Below are 19,270 nucleotides of genomic sequence, written 5' to 3'. Positions count from 1 at the left end.
AGGCCTGGAGCGCGCCTCCTAATTGTCCATAACTTACAGACTTGGCCAGGCTCCCAGACGGCCTCATAAATCAGGGCAGCCGCAGTGAGCAGCCTGTGGGTGCAGCCTCTATGCGCCTGGCAGGCCCCTGCCTCCTCCCTGCTCGGGAGCAGGCTGCGGCCTCCAACTTTCCAGGCGCTGTGCTGCCGCGGGGCTGGGAGCCGGGGCGTGCTCGCTGGGGGGGCCCGGGGGGGCTGGGCGGGAGGTGATGGGTTGGGGGGATGGTCGGGGGATGGCAGGAGGCAGTGGGCAGAGGCCAGCCACCTTGCAGATTTATGGAGTGATGCTGCCTGGCTCCCCCGACCCGCGCGGCCCCCAGAGCCTGTCCTTACCACCTGGTGCTGAGCCGTGAATCTCCCCCTGTAGAACTGGGAGATGGGACCAGAGGGGCAGACCTGAAGTCTCTTCAGGTGTGTGTGCATGTCTGTGTGTGCACACGTGTGCTCACACCCCCACAGCAAGCCCGAAGCCGATCAAGGCGTCACCTGCCCGCCCCTGGGCCCACCTGTGGGGCCGCGTCTGGCTGATGGCCCTGGAGCTGTGACGAGCCAGCTCTCGCCCCACGAGGCTTGGCGAGGACCCTGAGTGCAGGCGGGCCACTTTGTCGCTAGCGAAAGGGGTGGGGCGAGGGCTGGGTTGCGGGTGTCCAGGCCCCCCAGGATGCGGGACCCCTGGGCAGTCAAGGGGGCCCACGGACACACGGAGGCTGGGCTGTGGGGTCTGCCTGGTCCCCCGCCCTCGGGGCCAGCTCTCTCCTGGCCCCTGAAGCGTGGCCGGGGTGACTTGAGGACACGCCAGGGGCTGCCCCCCATGGTGGGCACAGACGTGGGTAGCTGCATGTCTGGAAACACAAACAGGCCCCAGACAGGTGTAGGTAACTTCCTGCCTGATGGATGTGCCCAGATCATTCGGGAAGCTGGGAGCCTCGGCTTTGTGAGGTGATGTCTGGGCGGCCAGCTCCCGCCCCCACCGCTGGGCGGTGCCAGCGGGCCCTGAATGGGAGCGGGCTGACCTCTGCACATGGCGGCAAGCCCTGCCCTGTGGGGCCAAACTGGGGGCCTGGCAGTCTCGCTAGGGGTTCTGAACCCAGGCCCACCCTGGGTGGGATCTCAAAAGCCCTGAGGGCACTCCAGAGTGAGGTGCCCGAAGTGGTGCCAGGCCCGGTGACTGCGGGCTGAGGTCAGTGCTGCTGTCTCGAGCTCTGGGCCAGAAGAATCCCATGGACAGAGGAGCCGGGCAGGCTACAGTCCATGGGGTCTCGGAGTTGGACGTGACTGAGCGACTTTCATACTATAATCTCAACCCTACATCACTTTCCAACCTTCTCTCCCCATCAAAGCAGGGCACCTCTGTGCCTTGAACTTGCCATCTACTCAGACTTGCTTTGATGACTGGATGAAATGATGAGGGTGGACAGGACATGGAGATGGCTTGATTCAGGGCCCTGGCGGGAAGGGCAGCAAGTGCCAGAGTGGCCTGGCTGACCCTGGCAAGCTGAGCCTAAGGGCACAGCTCAGGAGTGGGGAGACCGGTTGCCAAGAGAAAGCAGGTGGCAGGTGACGTGGGGAGCACACGGCCGGGGGTGGCGGGCAGGCCCCTTGTCGCTGGGACTGGGCGGGTTGCGGGGGGACAGACGCTGGCTCCGGGGCTCTGCAGACACTCCCATCTGCCAGGACCTTGGCCTAGGAGAAGGGAGAAAGTTCTTTTCTTTCCAGAGTGGTGCTTAGCACCCAGTACAAACCAAATGAGTGGATTCTCAAGAAGCGCCCGGCCTGTGCTTCCCGAAGCCCTGGAGAGGCCTCAGGCTCCGAGGAGGGATGTTCCTCCAGGTCGGGCAGGACGGGGCGCTCTTGGCAGGCCGGGGACAGGGCAGGGCGGGGCTCAGAGCCAGAATGCACGGTCAGATGCAGGCACAGCAGAGGGTGGAGCAGTCCAGCTTGGCGGGGGCCCCTGCACTTCCGGCCTTCTTGTTGACCTTGGGCAGCAGCAGGGTGAAGGACATGGCCAGGGCGCAGTGGTAGAAGCTGTGGACGTAGGTGTAGTCCCAGTCCTGCGGGGGCGAAGCGGGACCCGTCTGCGGCCTCAGCCCCCGCCCCGAGGCCCGTCTTCCTCCACCCATCACACCGCCGCCCCCAACCCCCGCCCTGGGCTTCAGGCCTGGTGAGACCTGGCATTTGCTGGGGTCAGCGGGCCCCTCCCCAACCACCCAGCTCATCCCTGGGAGTCTGGCCAAGTATCCCCCCGAAGGGGCTTCCTGTCACTGTCCAGCGCATGGTGGTCTTGCCCTCCACGCCTAGACCACCGAAGGTCTGTGCTGACTCACCAGGGCTTTGCCGGTGGGGTGGGGCTCCTCCCCCCGGCACATCTTCCCCCCACTTCCCCCTCTTCCCCCCTCCTCCAGGTGTGGCTCCTTCAGGGCTGTGCACCAACCAGGTGCAAGCTGTCTGTACCCCCCGCCCCGGAGATGCTGGTGGTGCCGGGGAAGGACCAGGCTGTGACTGAACGGGGGTGCTGGTGTCAGCAGGAGTGGGGTGCTGCTGGAGCCTCCTGGAGGGGTGCGGCCTCACCCAGCCTCAGGCCAAGCAGGCTGGGGCTGGCCAGGGCCTTTGTGGGGGGCTCCTTCCCCACCCCCTCCCAGAATACCTCAAAGAAGAAGCGCAACATGAGGGCCAGGGCCCCGAAGCAGAGGCCGGGGCCTATCTGCTGGGTGTACACGCTCTTGTCCGGAAACAGGCGCCGCGTCTCCTTCATCTGCTGCAGCTGCGGGGACGGGGGCCAAAGGGAGAGCCTCAGGCCCCAGCCGCGGGCACTCGCACCCCGGGCACCCTCGGGGGGGCGGGGAGCAGGGCTCGGGGAGGGGCCCAGGCGCATCGGGCTCCATGGCTGCAGGACCCACGGGAGACCCTGCCTGGGTGGGGAGACTGCGGCTGCCCTCAGCCCCTTGACCCCAGAAAGACCCCCTGCCCCATCTGCCTCTTGGAGAAACCCTTCAAATTTCCAGCCCAAGGAGACCAGTTGCGTGGTGTTCTCCAGCCAAACGGTGATGGCGGTGTGGGACCCTCCCTCCAGCACGACCGCAGGAGAGAGTGGGGTGCGTGTGGCCGACCCCGCGAGACCTCTGGCCACTTTCAAAGTGGACCGACTCATCATAGCATTTCTTAGACAAACCTGCCCGGCACGTGAGACGGCTGTGCCTCAGCTGGGCTGCCTAGAGTAAGACTCAAGTAGAAATTAGAGTCGTGGGTTCACATTCGCTAAACAGACGAGGAAGAAGCAGGTCCGCGTCCCGAGAACCCGAACCGCGAGTGCTACAGCCGGCAGGGCGTTTCGGATTCCAGCAAGGGAACCTGCTGTCACACACGCTCTGGGTGGCAGACACCCCACCTCCAGCGGCTCACAGAGACTGTGAGTAGCTTCCTGCTGGGTCAGGGCCAGTTTTGCTGCGAAATAAATCCCGCACCGATATCTGGGGTTCAGTTTTCTGGAATTTTCCACCACTGGTGAGGACTCAGGACCTGCAAAGTCGCAGGTGGTGTGTGGGCACGGCTAGACAGTGTGACTCTGAGCGCAGGTGCCCGGGGACCCAGGAGGCCTCCTTCAGCCCACTCAGCACCTTGGGACTCGAGGCCCCTGCCCCAGGGGGCGCCCGGCCTGGCCCCTCCCCCAGCTCTGGTCACCCATCTCTCTGCCTTCCTCTCCCTGACCGTTGCTCAAGAAGGGACGAGGCTCCGGGAGAAAAATGCACCCTCATTCCAGGAAACAACCGCCCTGGAAAAGCCAAAATTAGCTGCACATTCAATGGGCTAGAAAACACAATCTGAGCCCCAGATGGAGGGAGGCAGGCAGCCTGGGTCCCCGTGGGGCTTCACGGTGGCACAGGCAAGGGACTGCTCTCCCGGCTAATTAGAATCCAGCCCAGAGCCAGACTGGTCAAGATTCTGGAGGAGGGACAGCCCTTCGGGGCAGAACAAGGAGCCTTTATCCCACTTCCTGCCAGGGAGGGAGTGAATTATCAGTGAGGGGAGCTCTCTGTGTTTATGCATTCCAGAATGTTAATTAACGTGGCCCTTCCTCAGGCCCAGACAAGTCAGACCCCAGCGCGCTGCCTGCCCTCGCCTCTCCGAGGGCCTCCCGGGTCAGCGTGGGGCCAGCTTGGCTTGCCCGAGATGTGAGGAGTCACAGCCTGGCCTTGCTTGTCCTGCCATGACTTCTTGTCAAGTCGCTGACCTCCCAGCCTTGCTTTCTTCACTAACCAGACGGCAAACTAAATGCTCCACTCTCTGGGCACAGGGAGGAGGGCGGCGTTTGGAAAGCTCACCCCCAGGACTTCATTTTCCCTCCCCAGACTGCACAGTGGGTCAGTGGGCACCTTCTCATCCTCTGCCCAGCCCCACCTCTTTCCCAGGTCTATGTCTGGTCCCCTCAAGGCGCAGTTCCTTAACCCTGCCCTGGGGGCCCAGGAAGTACCCTGGGTCTACTCTGCCAAACACCTTCTTTCACTTGGACTAGTTTGCGTGGGTTTCAGTCCTTGCAGCCAGGAGGGCCCTCGGATGGGCGAGGCCTGGGGACCGTATGTAAAAGGCCTTGTGAGTGTTAGATTCCTGTGTGCCCAGCGAAGGGCCATCGGTGTTGGAAACTCCGGCTCAGGCTGCTTGCGTGCTCACGAGTGATCCCGTCTTCCTGTCGACCTCACACTACATCCTCCCTTTTCATTGGAACCAGGCTCAAGGCTCACCTCCTCCAGGAAGTCTTCCCAGATTAACCCAGGCCACTGCCAATTGACGCTGCATCTCTAAACCAGCCATTCTCTTCAATAATAATAACGCTAGCGATGACTATAATAGCAGCTCCTATTTGCTGAGCATATTAGAAGCCAGGTTCCATGCCAGTCCTTGGAGTGCTTTATATCAGTTAATCTTTGAACCGACCCCTGTGAAGCAGGTACTGAACTGTAACACCCATTTCACAGATACGGAAAATGTGGCAGAGAGATTAAGTAACTTGGGTTAGATCCACGCTGGTGAGTCCAGACATAATACAAACTGGGTCTGCAAGGCGGGGGCAGCCGACAGTCACTTCCTGTGCGTTAGCTGAGGCCGTGTGTCCAGCCTGCTGACCCATGAGATGGGAGGTGGGTTGAGACCCCGAGAGGGAAGAGTCTCCGCCAGGGGAGGCGGCCCGAGTGTTGAGGCTCGCACATACGCACCCACTTGGCCGCGATGATGAGGATGGCCGAGCCGATGGGGCCAGAGTACACCCCGTAGCCCCAGCGGTCGTGGTAGATCCGCACGGCGATGGTCAGGACGCCAAACATCACGAAAGTCGACCGCTTGGGCTCATCGAAGTCGGCCAGCGCTGTGGGGGAGAGAGCGGGGTGAGGTGAGGGGCCTTTTCTAGACGCATGGTTTCAAATGGTTATGAAAAATGGGAGGCGAGGCACTTTCTCACAGGGGAGCGGAGGGGTGGGCTGTCAGCAGGCCGGCCTGGGTGGACGGCGGGCGGTGGGGCATCCTGACCCCCTTGTGCAGGGCTGGGCTGTGGGCGGCGGCCACTCACCCATCAGTGAGACCCACATGCTGAGGGCCGTCCCGTAGATGCTGAAGTACTCCAGGATGTCGTGGCGCAGGAGGCAGAGCAGCGAGAGGCCAGGCCCGGCACAGGCGTGGTGGAGCTGCGGGGGCCACGACGGGGGGTCAGCAGGGAGGCGAGAGCGCCGGGGCCCCAGGCCCTGCGAGCCGGCACCTCGGGCGGGCCGCTGAACGGTCCCAGGCCTCTGTCTCCCCATCTGAAAAATGGGGGCGCTCTGAACCGCTCTCCCATAGGGTCCTCCAAAGCCCCACTGAGGTGGGGGCCCTCCCACACGCTCTACACGTTCCCTCAGCATCTGCTCAGCTGAGGCCAGAGCCTTTTCCCTTGGGTTCCAGTCTGCTCTCCCCTGGTCAGAGTGGGGACACCTCCTCTCCGACAAGTGACCCTTCTGACCGCTGAGCCTCTGGAGCCCTGGGAGGGGGGCTGGTGAAGACGCAGGCGCAGACCTGGCCTGCGAGTTGCCCTGTCCGCAGGTCAGGGTGGAGGTTGGAGGCTTGCTTTCTTAAGAAGCTCCCAGGCTGGTCTCAGGGTGCTGCCAGAAGGAAACCCATTTTGAGAACGACCATCTGGCGACTCTCAGGTTCTGTCTGAGTGAGGGCAGATGGCAGAGACGCACCCCCTCACCAATCCCACACACACCCGTGTGCAGGCGCTGAACTCGGCGCCTCGTCTCAGCCCCTGGTCTGACTCCTACGGTCGTCTCTCCACATAGACTTTGAAAGCAAAGGGCCAGTATTCTCAAAGCCGTCCACTTATTTCTGGATAACTCTCTCCTTTGGCGCACGCGTTTCGTCATTTTCAGCAATATTTAATTATGTGATGTAATTATTTTGACAAGCTCAAGGGCATAAACAGTCTTGGGGACCAGCACAATGGACTCTTGGTTAACCGGGCTCAGCAGGATGGAGAGGCGTGCAGGAGGGCAGTCCACGTCTGGAGATGCCAGGGGCACTGCGGTGGGGGATGGGGTGGGGTCGGAGGGAGCCTTGGGTCGCCTGGTGCCTCGAGCCAAGGTGAGGGCAGCTGAGAGCTTCCGCTGGCTGCAGCTGTATGCGACCTAAAGCTGCGGGCACCGAGGCGGCATGAACAGAGACATAGTGTCCAGAGCAGGGGAGGAGAGAGTGCCGCTCCTGTCGGCCTGGTCAGCCCTAACGGGACCATGCTGAGCTTTGGGAGCCACGCCCTTTGAAGAGACACAGGGAAAGAAAAGGTGAAGGGGGGACCCAGGTGGTGGATATGACTGGCGCAGGAAAGAGCAGAAGCTTCAGGTGGGGCCTGGTTAGGGCGCTCACCCCCCCAGGGTAGAGGAAAGAGAACGCTTGCCCCCCCGCACGGCTCTGGCCGGCAGGGCCAGACTCTGAGAGTGACGCGGGTCCCCTTCTCCCCCAGCCCCAGCCCAGGCCCATCGTCCGCTGCCTCTCATGTATTCAAAGCCCCCGTAATACACGGGTCGCTGTGTGGGACGGAAGGCCTCATCGCTCTGAAATCCTGGATGCGGTCTGTGCCCTCGATCCCGACGGCCTTGTCCCAGCCATGACCCCAGCTCGCAGCAGAGCTGGCTTGCCCTCGGCCAAAGGCTTGCCTGTGAACTCGGATTCAAGGAGGCGGGGTTTGGAGCGGTTTGGAGGAGAGCTGGCCCAGGAAGGGACCTGCCCCCGGGCCCATGGTTCACGGCTGCGGGACAGGTGGGGCAGCTCAGCTTCAAGGAGCGACCACGTGCCCAGGAGCAGGGAGGCGCGGCAGCAGGCACTCGGCCTCTGCGTCTGCCAGGACGTGGCTCCGTGTGGCACTGGCAGGGTGGGGGTGGGGCGTGGGGCTGGGGGCCTGGCAGGGAATGCATGGCCTCAGGTCCTGGCCTCGAGCTCGGAGGGGCAGCTGACGGCCCCTGGGGCCAGGGGGGGCTTCTGTCACGTGGTGACCAGAGCCCCTGGCCCATGGGGTGGCGTGGGCCAGGGAGTTCCACGCGACTGAGCACACAGCGGGGCGTCCAGCCGGGTCACACCTTCTGGTCGGGACACAGAAGATGCCACGTGGGAGGCAGAAGCAGGGATGGTATCGGCTGTATACCAACACAAAATTCAAAGGGAAGCGATGGTGCCTCCGGGGGCTCCGGAGAAAGGGGCTGAGTGAGTCTTTGTGGCCAGAGGACATTTGTCACGGAGGCAGCTGGCCCTGTCCCTCTGGCGGGGCAGGGCGGGGCTGGTGGGGTGGGTAGAGCGGGCCTCTGAAGCCAGCCTCGGAGGCAGCTGCGGGGCCAGCTCACCCCGGCAGGGAGGGGGAGCCCAGCAGTGACCGTGGTTTCCTGGGCCGGGTCTATCTTGGGCTCTTGGAGGAGGAGACCTCGGCTCCTCTGCCCGGCCGCAGGCCCTCGTCCCTGCGAAAAAGCCCCCTGGCTGCCTGGCCCCAGTCTCCCACCTGCTGGGCAGACCTCCCGGCCCTCACCCAAGCCGGGGTCCTGAAGGGGGGAGGGAAGATGCCGCGAATGAGCAGGGAGGGGCGGGTGCTGGGGAAGCGAGCTGCCCAGGGCAGGGGGCAGGCCACCTCCCACACAGAGCTCAGGGTCACTGACCTCCCCCTGAGCATGCCGCCCCGGGGAGGCGGGCTTCAGTCAAGGCTGGGACTGATGGAGTGCGCTGGGGAGTCAGCGGGGCCACTCAGGGGGGTCCACTGGGGAGGTGGTGGAAGGAGCTTCAGAGGGACAGGGGTAAGGGGGCAGGACGGCACTAAGGCATAGAGAGATGACGGGTGGGTGGGAGGATGGCTGGACAGGCAGGTAGAGAGGCGACTGGTAGCATACATGTATGGATGACTGATCACAGAGAGAGTGCGTATGTAGGGAGGTGGACAGACAGCTAGACAGAAGCCAGCGGGATGGATCCATAGAGCCAGGGAGACGCATGGAGGCTGAGGGGGACGAGGCCAGGGAGGGAGGGGCCCGGAGACGCAGAAAGAGAGTCCGTTCCATGGGCGTGCATGTCCAGAAATCGAGAGGGAGCCAGACACAGACGGAGAAACAAAGAGAAGCAGGCCGAGAGGGAGTCAGTAAGAGAATCAGAGGGAGACCCAAGGGGAGGTGGGGGCGGGGGCAGGGAGCAGGGGCCAGGAGCCAGCAGCCAGAAGCATTAATAGAGCGAGAGGGGCCCAGAGAGAAGCGCAGGCCCCACGAAGGGGAGACACGCGCACGTGAGCAGGCCGTCCGGAGCCGAGGCCTGCTGCCGCGTCCCGGAGGCAGATTCCTTGACTCCTCATGCTCTCCGGGCCCTGCTAGCCCCCCCTGTGGGGCCCAGGGTACCAGGGGGCAGGGCGGGGAGCCGGAGCCAGGAGCCACCTGGGGGGGATCGGCCAGTGACAGGAGAAGGGGAACCTTGGAGGGGCCGGGCCTGGACCGACTATCCCTGGCCCCTGTGGGCTTGGTCTCACTCACACCAACCCTGGAGGAAAACTGGGGTCCAGGGAGGTGAAGGGGTCCCCAGCCCTCCCTCCTGGGCTTTTTCTTTCACCCCCCATCACTTTTCTTCACAACCCAACACAGGGGAGTGGTGAGAAGGCAGCCCCTGGCCCCTGTCCCTGGGAAGGTGCGCTGGGTGGCCGGGGGGGTCCTCTCCCCGAGACTTACCGCCAGAAAGAACGTGGTGAAGAGGTACACCATGGCCTCCATGTGGAACCGCCTTTTGGCAGCGATGCTGGCCGTGGGGAGGAAGGCCAGGCTGCTGATCGTGGGCAGGAGCAGTTTGGCCATGAGCGTCCCCATGGGCTGGGGAGGAGGGGCGGGGTGCCGGCCGCCGGGGTCCCCAGGGCAGGGAGAGAGGGAGACGGACTGCTCCTTCCAGTGGGGGCCCCGGTGGCAGCTGCGGCTTAAATGCCTTGAAGGAGGCAGGGATGGGAGCGCACATGTCGAGAACCTCATGGGGAGGGTCCAACAGCTGACGGGCCATGTGACCAGCACTTGTCTCTGTTTTTTTTGGGGATAGGTCAGAGTTGTTGATTCAGGGAGACCATACCTCTCTCCTCTGAGGCAGCAGCAGCTCTGGAGAAAACTCCCCCGTGAGCACAGTCCCCAACGTCCAGCCACGTGCCACCCTGGCCCCTCCTCAGGGCGCTGGGGAGCCCAGAACGAGGAAGAACAGACGCTGTTACTTGAGTCACACAGGGGGGCAAGAGGTGGGAGAACCCAGGGGTTAGCCAGTTCCCCTGGAGAAGGAAACGGCCGCACACTCCAGTACTCTTGCCTGGGAAATCCCACGGATAGAGGAACCTGGCGGGCTACGGTCCACGGGGTTGTAAGAACTGGACACAGCGCAGTGGCCAGACCACACCACCAATCACTACAAGGGCCCTGCAGCTAAGTCTCATGTTTAACCAGCCGCTGTCCACGTCTTGCTCGCCTGCTCTCGCCCCAGACAGGTTTCCTTGGTAACTAAGTGAATGAAGCGAACCTTCCTTTCTGTTTGGTTACATTGACTCAAGCCTGAAGGCACGGACCAGGAACTTCTCTATCAGGGTCCCTGAGGCAAGGCCGCCGCCAGCCCTCTCGATGTTCCTTCGGGAGATACTCTTCCCTTTTTGAAGAGGCCTGGGGGGAGCTGCCTGGCAGAGGGCCCCCTTCCTCTGGCCAAGTTACCTCTGGGTGACTCTGTGTGAGTTCCCCAGGCTGACTCTTTCCCTGGAAGGACTGCTGGGTTGATTTATTTGTTGTCAGCAAAAGGACCGCTTTCGTTACACGTTCTGAGTTTCACCATGGTGTAAGGATGTCACTTGCAGCAGGACGCACAGACTCGTAATGTGCAGCCTGGTGGGATTTGCCAAGGACATGTGACGGCTCCGCGCCCCGTTCACTGCGGCGCCGTCCTGGAGTCCCCAGCAGAGGCAGCCTCTGCTCTGGCTCCTGGAGACGCCTGTCTCGGCCTGTATAAACGGACGCACGCCGGGCGCATTCTTTCACAGCCCCGGAACGGCCCTGAGAGTCGCCCACGCGTGTCACATGGCGTGTTCCTGTGGTCACTGGGTGGCTGCTCTGGAGTTTGTTCTCCTGGGAATTGGAATTTGGAGAATGGGAAAAGGGGGGGGAGGGGCAAGGCTGAGGGGTGCCCACGCTCTCCAGTTGGTGCCTCAAGCAGAGGCTGCCGGCTTGTTCCTGGCCTTCGGGGTGCACTTGACCCACCTTTCCTTCCACCTGGGAGCTCCCTCACACCTTTCCAGAAAACTCTCTGTTTCGTTGTACGCTGGCTGGAGCCTCTTTCTGCTGCCTGCAATGAAAAGTCCTACTTGGGACATGTGGTCGCATCTTTTTCTGCTCACGTGCCTTCTTCCTAGGCACCCACACCCTCAGTGTGAAGTCCAGGGTCTCCAGGAGAACTCAGGCCATCCCTGCCCAGCTATCTCCCCTCAGCACCCCCAGCCACCCTTGTGCGCCCAGAACCTCCTCCTGGCCTCCCTGCCTTCCTGGAAAGAGCACCCTTCCTCCACCTCTGCGTCTGGGGGGAAGGCTCGCCACCCGGCACAGGTAAGCCGACGTGCTCTGCACTGGGCCCCAACACGCTGCTCTCTCCCATCCGAGCATCTGCGCCTCTGTACGGAGCTGCTTGGGTTGTGTGTGGGGAGCTGCCTGGGTTGTGTGCCCGGGGCTCGGTTGGCCAGTTCCCCCCCCAAGCCCCGGGCAGAGGCTGGCACGTGGTGGGTGGTCAGCAGACACTGGCTGGATGAATGATTCTGTGAAAAGAATGAATCAAAGTCGGGAGAGGTGGGCGGCAGCGTGCTTCAGCCTGGCACTTAGTAGCCCCGTGCCACTCCAAATGGGAAAACCAGGCCCTGCCATGCATGCGTGTGTGCGGCTCTGGGTAAGAGGCAGGTGGCTCCCGGTGAGCTGGTCACCACCTCTGCCCCCCAGCCCCGGCTTCCAGGAGGAGCAGAAATCGTGCGGTGAGGACATGGATTGTACGTCAGGTGCTAGGACAGAGCTCTCTGGGGCCACAACCCCCCACTCGGAAGTGGGAAAACATCCCACAGTTGGTTTTGTGCATGAGTGTGTGTGTGTGTGTGTGTGTGTGTGTGTGTTTGCAGCTGTGAACTCCAGGGCCAGGGCTGAGAGCTTGGGGAAGGGAAAAAGAGAAGGGGGAGGGGCCGGGGGTGCAGGGGAGCTGCACGTGTGTTGTAGCGATTAAAGAGGAAGGGGGCTGAGGAGGGGCCCGCCCTGAAGAAGGGAGACAGGTGGCCAGGCTGGGGCGAGGGGCTGCGGCAGAGGACCACCCCCTCACTGCCTCTAAGGAGGGGGGTGGAGCACAGAACGGAGGTCAGGGTGCAGCCTGCGTGTGCTCCCGGCCGAGACCTGGTGGCCTGGAGACAGACCAGCTGGCCTGGGGGAACGCTCTGAACAGGACTGGAGTGACCCTCCGTTCTCACTGGTGCCAGGGCAGCGATCCGCCTGGGGAGCTGGGAGGGGGCGCAGAGCAGAAGAAGCAGGCTGGTTGCTTGGGGGTGGCACTGCCCCTGAAGGCGCAGGGCAAGGAGCCGGGCTGGGAGCCCAGCTCAGCCTGGGCAGGCTTGGAGCCAGCAGAGACGTGAGCTGGCATCCCGTCCGCCCCGCTGCCTGGGGCTCTGCCTGCCAGTTGGCCTCTGATACGCCCCCCACCACCCCACCGTCAGCTGCTCTTGCTGGGGTCACCGTAGACCCCACAGGAAACACGCCTGGATCCTCCTGCCAGGGTGTCTGCCCCCGGGGGTTGCCTCTGAATTCACAGTGTAGCTCTCTGTCCTGCCTGACCCCTGGAGATGGGGCGGGGAGCGCTCACATTTTCAGCCCTGCTGCCCCGTGTATCTTGAAAACCATTTACACACACAGACATTCATTCAGTGCTGGCGCTTGCCAAGCTCTCTTCCTATTTTGTCCCTCTGGGCTGTGTCAGTGGCTGGATGTCTCTTTCTCTCCCCACTTTACAGAGGAGAAGACTGAGGCTCAGAGAGGCAGGGAGGCTGGCATTGCTCCTGGCCGAGGCACCCAACCCTTACCGCAGGCAGCATGCCCCCTGTCCCCAGCAGATGGTGCCGGTGCCAGTGAGACCCAGCAGGGTCTGGGTGGGGTGGGCCGCCTGACCGGGCAGCCCAGCCTGGGGAGCAGGGAGGGGAAGCCGACCCGCCCTCCCCTCCCCTCAGGTTTTATAGAGGTGCTGAAATGCCCGGAATGCCACACGGCTCCCGCCTCCCGGACAGCTGCCTGTCTGCCCGGCTGGGCCTGCAGAGCAGGGCCAGCTGCTGCACTCGCATTCTCCATGTTTTGAAGCCCCAGCCTGGAGCTCCGGTCACCCCCAAGCACCGCAGGCCTTGGCTCTGGGTGCAGGGATCCCCTGAGGGGCCTCCGGCCCCATTCCTGGGCACTGATGCTCCTGAGCCCTTTGTTGGGGCCCCCAGGCTGGTGTGCCAGCCCAGATCTCCACAACCGGCGCTGTGTCCGGCTAATGGCCGGACGCGAGCAGCTCACGCTGCCCCCAGCTCCTGCACAGCTGCCAGGTGAGCCAGGTGAGGGCTCTGCCCTCTTCGCTCCGCAGCCTTGCTGTGCCCTCTGCTCCCAGAGCCTCGGTCTCCTCACAGATGCAAGGGACACCCGCCGCTGTCCCACAGGGTCTCTGTGATCCCGGGCAGGTGCACTGGCTCTGGGAGCAGCTGGCCCAGGAAGCGCTGTGTGTCTGTTCCTGAGAAGCAGCGAAGAGCCGATGTGGGTCATTACAGGGGATCCTCTTCTGAAAGGTGGGCCTTAGCATCCATGCACGGGGACAGCTGTCCAAGGGACCTGGGGGCCGGGAGCAGGGCCGGGACGGGGACACAAGCTTGTCGTCCCCTGCGCCCCACCCCCCACTGTGGCAGCACACTGGGCCTGCCTCTCTGTGCAGAGGGGAGAGTGAGGCTGAGACGGGACGGAGCTCCTGGGCACCTGGCCTTCCTGGGGGACTTCTACATATCAGGGCGGGCTGTGTAATTCAGGAGCCCAAGGACGCAGGTCCCGCCCACCCCCCTGGCCTGGCGGTGGGCTGTCCCTGCAGCTGCAGTGGCGAGCTCACGTCCCAGTTGTGCCAGGGCCCCCCAGGGCCCCATCCTTCCTCCAGATCTGGGGACAAGGGCTCCTCTTTCTTGTGTATTTTAAGAGCGAGGAGGCCTACACGTAGAGGTCCCCGCTTGAATGTCAGGACGTGGCCTAATGGAAAACGGCAGTGCTGGGAAGGAGGGAGGAGGAGAGCTCTGGTCCAGCCTGCTGGTCCCCGGGGCTCCCTGGTGGCTCAGATGGCAAAGAATCCGCCTGCAAGGTGGGAGACCCGGGTTCGATCCCTGGGTGGGGGCAGACCCTCTGGAGGAGGGCACGGCAACCCACTCCAGTATCCTTGCCTGGAGAACCCTACAGACAGAGGAGCCTGTAGGGATAGAGTCCGTGGGGTCGCGAAGAGTCAGGCGTGACGGAGTGATGGACGCGTGCACTGCTGGCCGCAGTGGTCTGTGGAGGAGGGGCCTCCCGGAGGGGGGAGAGCAGAGAAAGCTGCGCCTGCCTTGGGCTGGGCGGGGAGCTCTGGGGGTGGGGTTGGCCACTGGGGCCTCTGCTGGGGCCTGGGCCTCTTTCGGTCCTGGCCCACCCCTTCCAAACTGGCCGCAGCGGCCCTCGGTGGCTCAGCCCCCATTGGGAAGAAGGGCTCCGCTGTCAGAAGTGGCCCAGGGTGCTCCAGGCTCTGGGTGGGCAGCAGGACGTGGCCGGGGAGGGTGGGGGTCCCGGCTCTCCCGGCCGTGTTGGCGGGCCTCTGGGTACCAGAGTTGAGGACCCCCTCGCAGGATCTCTGGCCCTGGTCCCCCACCTTCCGAGCTCTGTTTTAGATACTCGGCTGTACAGGACAGGGCCCAGCTCCCAGCGTGACTGTCCAGCCACCAGGACTGCCAAGCCGGTCACCCCTGGCCCACTGTGCCCCTCTCCCTCCCTGACCTGTCCCCTCCCTGAGCAGGCTCCTCTCCTTCCGCCTTGCCCCACGCTTCACCTCACCTTCCCGCAGAAATGTGCGCATTCTCCTGTTTCCAAGCTCTTCAGAAATCCAGGTCTGGCAAAATATCTCTGAAAAAAAACAGGTGTTCACAGCATCTCCAGGCCGGGCTGCACAGAAAGTGGTAGGGACACCTCCCCCTCACCCCAAACGACAGGGTCTGCTAGACAAATCCCCCTTCCACGCGCTGAGCACTTTCTATATGCTGGGCCCTGGTAGGTGCCAGGGATGCAGTGTGAGTCCCAGCCATGGGTCGGGAAGCCAGATCAAAGTGCTGGGCTGCTGCCTGGTGGGCTTCCTGGAGGGGGTGTGCTCAGGAGATCATCTGGAGGGCCAGGAACATCCAGATGGGTGTGAACAAGGGCTTCAGGGAGGGGCTGGCAGGAACCAAGATGGGGGCTCCGAGCCACTTCTTTCTGTGACACCCCAGGGAGCCTGGGCATTGTCAGGGCTGGGAAACAGCAATTCGGAGGGCCCCCAGGTGAGCTGAGAGTGAGCAGAGGGTGATCTGGGGCTCAGTGCAAAACGGGCAGCCCCTCATTCACCAACAGGTCAAAGCTTCCTCTTTCTTCCAGGGCTGCTCCCTCTTAACGTTGCGCTCCGCTGGGCCCGGGGAGGTCGTGGTGTGAGCGCTTGGGATTCCACCAGAGACTCCGCCTGATCCTGGCTCCCCAGGGGGCACGAGGCAGACCTGAGAGGTACAGGGGGTGGTCTGTCCCACAGCAGAGGCTCCATCGCCCCATGCGATGTCACCCCCACAACACAAACTCTAAGATGATGCGATTAAACCTTCGGCAACGGTGATGGCAGAGCGTGGACCCCAGGCGTGGCCTCTTCTGAGCCGGGCTGCTGTTCTGGTCGCTGACACTTAGGTCCTCTGGATCTGCCGTCCAGGTCTGGCTGCAGCCCCACAAAGTGGGCCCAGAGGGCACGTGAGGACCAGGAAGCCCGGCCTGACCGGTTCTGCGGAACTGACGGCAGCTCTGCACTGGGCACACGACAAGGCCTTTGGTTGTGCTTCCTGGCTGTGCTTGATTCTTTATCACCAACCACCCCCCGCAATTCTTAGGGTCTTCAGGGCCCCGGGCCTTCCCCCAGACCACCAGTGGACAAAGCCGTGGTCAGAGCTCCCTGTGGGTCTGGAGTTTGGGGGAAGGCTGGTGTCCCTTCGGGAAGGGGAGCCCCAGCCAGCTCCTGGAGGTAGAGGGTGGTGTGGGGGTGGATGGGGGGCTGGCCCAGGTCACACGCCTGCTGGAGGTCCCAGAGCCAGGGTGGCAGCCTGCCTCCCGGCGCTGTCCCACTGGGCTAAGAGAAGGCGCTGGGGCGTTTGCGCCGGCTGGCTGTAGGGTCCCTCCCACGGGAAACCATTAGTCACTCTGGCTCTGGCTGGACGTGGATCCAGCTATGTCCGGAGAGCTAGGACTCTGACTGGGGACACAGAGCCCTGGTGCTCGGCTGGAGGGGCGGGGTGGGGCGGGCAGAGGCCCCAGCATTCGAGAGTGATCAGCAGGGTGTCTGTGAGGGGGTCGGTGAGTGTGTGCTCCTGTATGTGTGTGTGCACGCATGGGTGTACACACATGTGCACGCACGTGTATGTGTGCACACGTGTACATGTGTGTACATGTGTGTGCACGTGTGTGCGTGTGCATGCTCACCAGTGCTGTGTGACAGGTCCCATCGTGTCCGTGACCCAGTGTGCCAACAGGGGGCAGCGTGGGCCTGGGTTCCACCGAACATCACAGGGGCCCCAGGGGAAGAAAAGCAGAGATGGATGAGACGTGCCTCCCCAGAGTCTGGAGAGGATGAACGCGATCCAAGAGCCTGCTGTGGCGGGGATGTGCTCACCAGGGGGCTGGGCTGTGCTGCGTACCAGACGTGCGAGCCTGGGCGTCCCTGGGCAGTCTTGGAGCCTCAGTTTCTCCGTCTGTAAAATGGGGATCTCCTAGCTCTCTGCAGGCAGGAAGGACTCACGCAGGAGGGACAACGGTGGCAGGGCGGCGGGTGAGGTTGCTGGCTCTCCTCCCTCGCCGCTCCCGCTGGTGGCAGAGCTTCCCAGGGTGGAATGGTTCTCGGCCTGGAGGAGCTCCGCAGTTCCTTCCGGCAGGCAGGATGCAGGAGGGGGAGGGCTCTCCAGGCGCCGCTGTGAGCCGTCTGCAGCGCAGAGGCCGGGGATGGCTGCAGTGGCCCGGGGTCGCCCCCTTCCACGCCCACCGTGTGTGGAGGTGCCCCTGTGTGCCGGGCTCCAGAGGGTCTGGTGTGTGGGGTGGGGGCCTGGCCTGCTTCCGGGGCTACTTGCAGTGTCTGGGGTGCCCCCTGGGTGCCGGGGAGGGAGGGGGGGTGCGGCTGGAGTGCATGCTGCTGGCTCCGTGCTCTGCTCCACGCTCTGACTCAGCAGGAATGCAGGCTGGAGCCCCACGCCGGCCTGCCAGGGGCTGCCCAGCTGGCGCGCGCCCAGCCAGGCCGTGTGCCCTGCCAAGCTGGTGTGAACATCTGCGAAGCTCCGCGCTCCTCCCCGCCGCTGGCTCCGGCTGTGCGAGCTGTCTGGTCCGCGGGCCGCGGGCCCTCCTGTCCCGTCCCCGGACCCTTGGCTGGGGCCTGCGCTGGGTCTCGGTCAGTCCCTCCGCTGCTCAGGAGAGAGGTCTCCAAGCCTGGCTGGGTGACCTCAGAGCCCAGTGTCCCCCCCCCCCCCGACCCCAGCCTCACCATCTGTAAGCACCAGCCATCAGATGGCCGCCTCACACACCTAGGATCCATTCTGGGGAGGGGCAGAGACGGCACCCCCACACACACCCCGCCCCCCGAGGGAGGCAGGCATCCAACGGCCTGGGGCTCAGTTCTGCTCCCCCACCCTCCCCACCGAGCTCCCCTGTGACCCCGGGCCAGCGGCCACTCTGTCTGGTTACCCAGACACGCGGTCCCGCGTGGTGGCCCCGGGCCGGCGGCCTCTCCACTCACGGCGGCGGCAGGCAGCTGGGCCGGCCTGGCCGTGCTCCAGAGGCGCGGAGCGGGTTAAAGTGTGCGCCGGGCCGGCCGGCGGGGCGGCGGGCGGGGGAGCAGCCTGGTGGGAAGTGTGAGTTCCTCCCCGTCTGCCTGACAGCTATAAAGGCCGCCGCGCCCGCCCGCCCGGCCGCCGCTGGGCTGCGCCTCCCTGGGAACCCCCTCTCGTGGGTGCGCTTTGAAGTGGAGGAGGGAGGCGGCCAGGGGGCGGGGGAGCAGACAGAGAGAGGCACAGCCCGCGGCCCTCGGCGTCCCAGCCTCCCCCTGCACCGCGCACCTGGCTAGCCTGCCCGCGACCGCGGCCCCTTCCCCCGCGAGGACACCCTGCCGAGCCCCGGCCAGGTAGGCCACCTCCCCCCGCCGTCTCGCTTCCCTTCCCACGGCTGCCCTCCCAGGACGAAGGTGCGGCCCCCAGTGCCTGCAGGTCAGCCCCGGCCCCTTGGGGAGCCGTTATATAACAGGACCAGGGACTCCTGGGGAGGGTCCAGACCCTCTGAGCCCGGTCCGGGCAGTGGGAGTGGGGGTCCCTCAGTTCCTAGCCTCCCCGAGCCCAAAGCCCTCACTTGCAGGGCAAGCCTCTCCCGCTGGCCGGTGGTGGCTGTTTTTGGACCCCAGGGAGGGCTGGATCCCGCGTGAGCCGGGCCTGGCCTGCAGCCACGGCTGTCTGGGAGCCTTAATGAAAACCAAGTGTGCGGCCGGCTCAGCACCTGTCTTCAGCCTGCAGGCAGGAGCCGGGGCCACAGACGAGCCAATGGGACTGCCGACGGGGGGTCCGTGCTTGCAGAGGGGGCCGGTGGGGGTGCAAGTGGGGGCCTGCGGGGGAGGGGCAGCCCCCGGGTGGTGGGCGGGCAGGCAGCGGTTGGGGAGTTGCGGATCTTAAGGTCTCAGCTCCAGATTTCAGGGTGGACTGCTGCCGCGTCTGGGGCAGGGAGACATTCTTGGGGTGCGAGGCTGGCATTGGCGTAGCTCCTGGAAATTTGCAGGTGCTTGAGCCCACGAGGAGGTGAGGGTTTCGTGGAGGAGGAGGGGGGCAGATGAGGAGCAGTTTTCAGGCCTGGCAGGTATTGGGCGGCGGGTGCTTTTTACCTTCTTTCACTGGAGTTTATCTCTGTTTGCCCTGGGGTCTGGGGGCTAGTTGGCCACATAGATGGCTGTGTGGCTTTGGGCAAACTGGCTCCCCTCTCTGGTTCTGGGCTAGAGGAGGATGGGCTTGGGGGTTTCTGAAACTCCTCCAACCCACTGGCAAGTGACACTCAGGACCTGAGACAGACCCTGGCCAGAGGTCACTGCAGGCCCCCAGCTGGTACTCCTATCTCAGGGGCAGATAAGGGAGGCTGAGGGCCCAGGAGGCTGGAGGCAGCCCTTGATTTGAACCCTGGCAGGGAGGACAAGTATGGGCTTACCTGGTGGTTCAGTGGTAAAGGATCCTTCTGCCAGTGCAGGAGACGCGGGTTCGATCCTGGGTCCGGGAAGATCCCCTGGGGAAGGAAATGACAACCCACGCCAGGATTCTTGCCTGGGAAATCCCATGGACAGAGGAGCCTGGCGGGCTACAGTCGATGGGGTTGCAAGGAGTCGGACACGACTGAGTGACTAAACGGTAGCAGGGAGGTCAAGTCGTGTTTTGGGCTGGG

The 19,270-nt window shown here is 63.9% G+C and overlaps 2 protein-coding genes across 2 annotated transcripts in view; one reads left to right on the top strand and one right to left on the bottom strand.

Annotated features, from left to right (window-relative positions):
• Positions 1–650: 650 nt before the first annotated feature.
• On the bottom strand, positions 651–13,891 carry MYMK (myomaker, myoblast fusion factor). The gene is made up of 9 exons (XM_068966123.1): positions 13,779–13,891; positions 11,095–11,337; positions 10,790–10,874; positions 10,250–10,657; positions 9,245–9,727; positions 5,596–5,710; positions 5,246–5,394; positions 2,683–2,799; positions 651–2,089 (listed from the first exon to the last, which is right to left on the bottom strand). Exons 5-9 carry the CDS (start codon positions 9,533–9,535, stop codon positions 1,940–1,942), a joined length of 822 nt encoding a protein of 273 aa, XP_068822224.1. The 5' UTR covers positions 9,536–9,727; positions 10,250–10,657; positions 10,790–10,874; positions 11,095–11,337; positions 13,779–13,891; the 3' UTR covers positions 651–1,939.
• A 3,899-nt stretch (positions 13,892–17,790) lies between these two features.
• The window catches only part of ADAMTSL2 (ADAMTS like 2), a 34,421-nt gene continuing 32,941 nt past the window's right edge, over positions 17,791–19,270 (top strand). Inside the window, exon 1 of the mRNA XM_068961655.1 lies at positions 17,791–17,978. The gene's annotated coding sequence lies outside the window, so the exon portion shown is untranslated. The remainder of the gene's footprint in view (positions 17,979–19,270) is intronic.

The sequence above is a fragment of the Capricornis sumatraensis genome, chromosome 1, assembly GCF_032405125.1.
Source record: "Capricornis sumatraensis isolate serow.1 chromosome 1, serow.2, whole genome shotgun sequence".
In the NCBI taxonomy this organism is placed as follows: domain Eukaryota; kingdom Metazoa; phylum Chordata; class Mammalia; order Artiodactyla; family Bovidae; genus Capricornis; species Capricornis sumatraensis.
The sequence above is the reverse complement of the archived record's forward strand: the minus strand, read 5'-3'. Positions and strand labels throughout refer to the sequence as shown.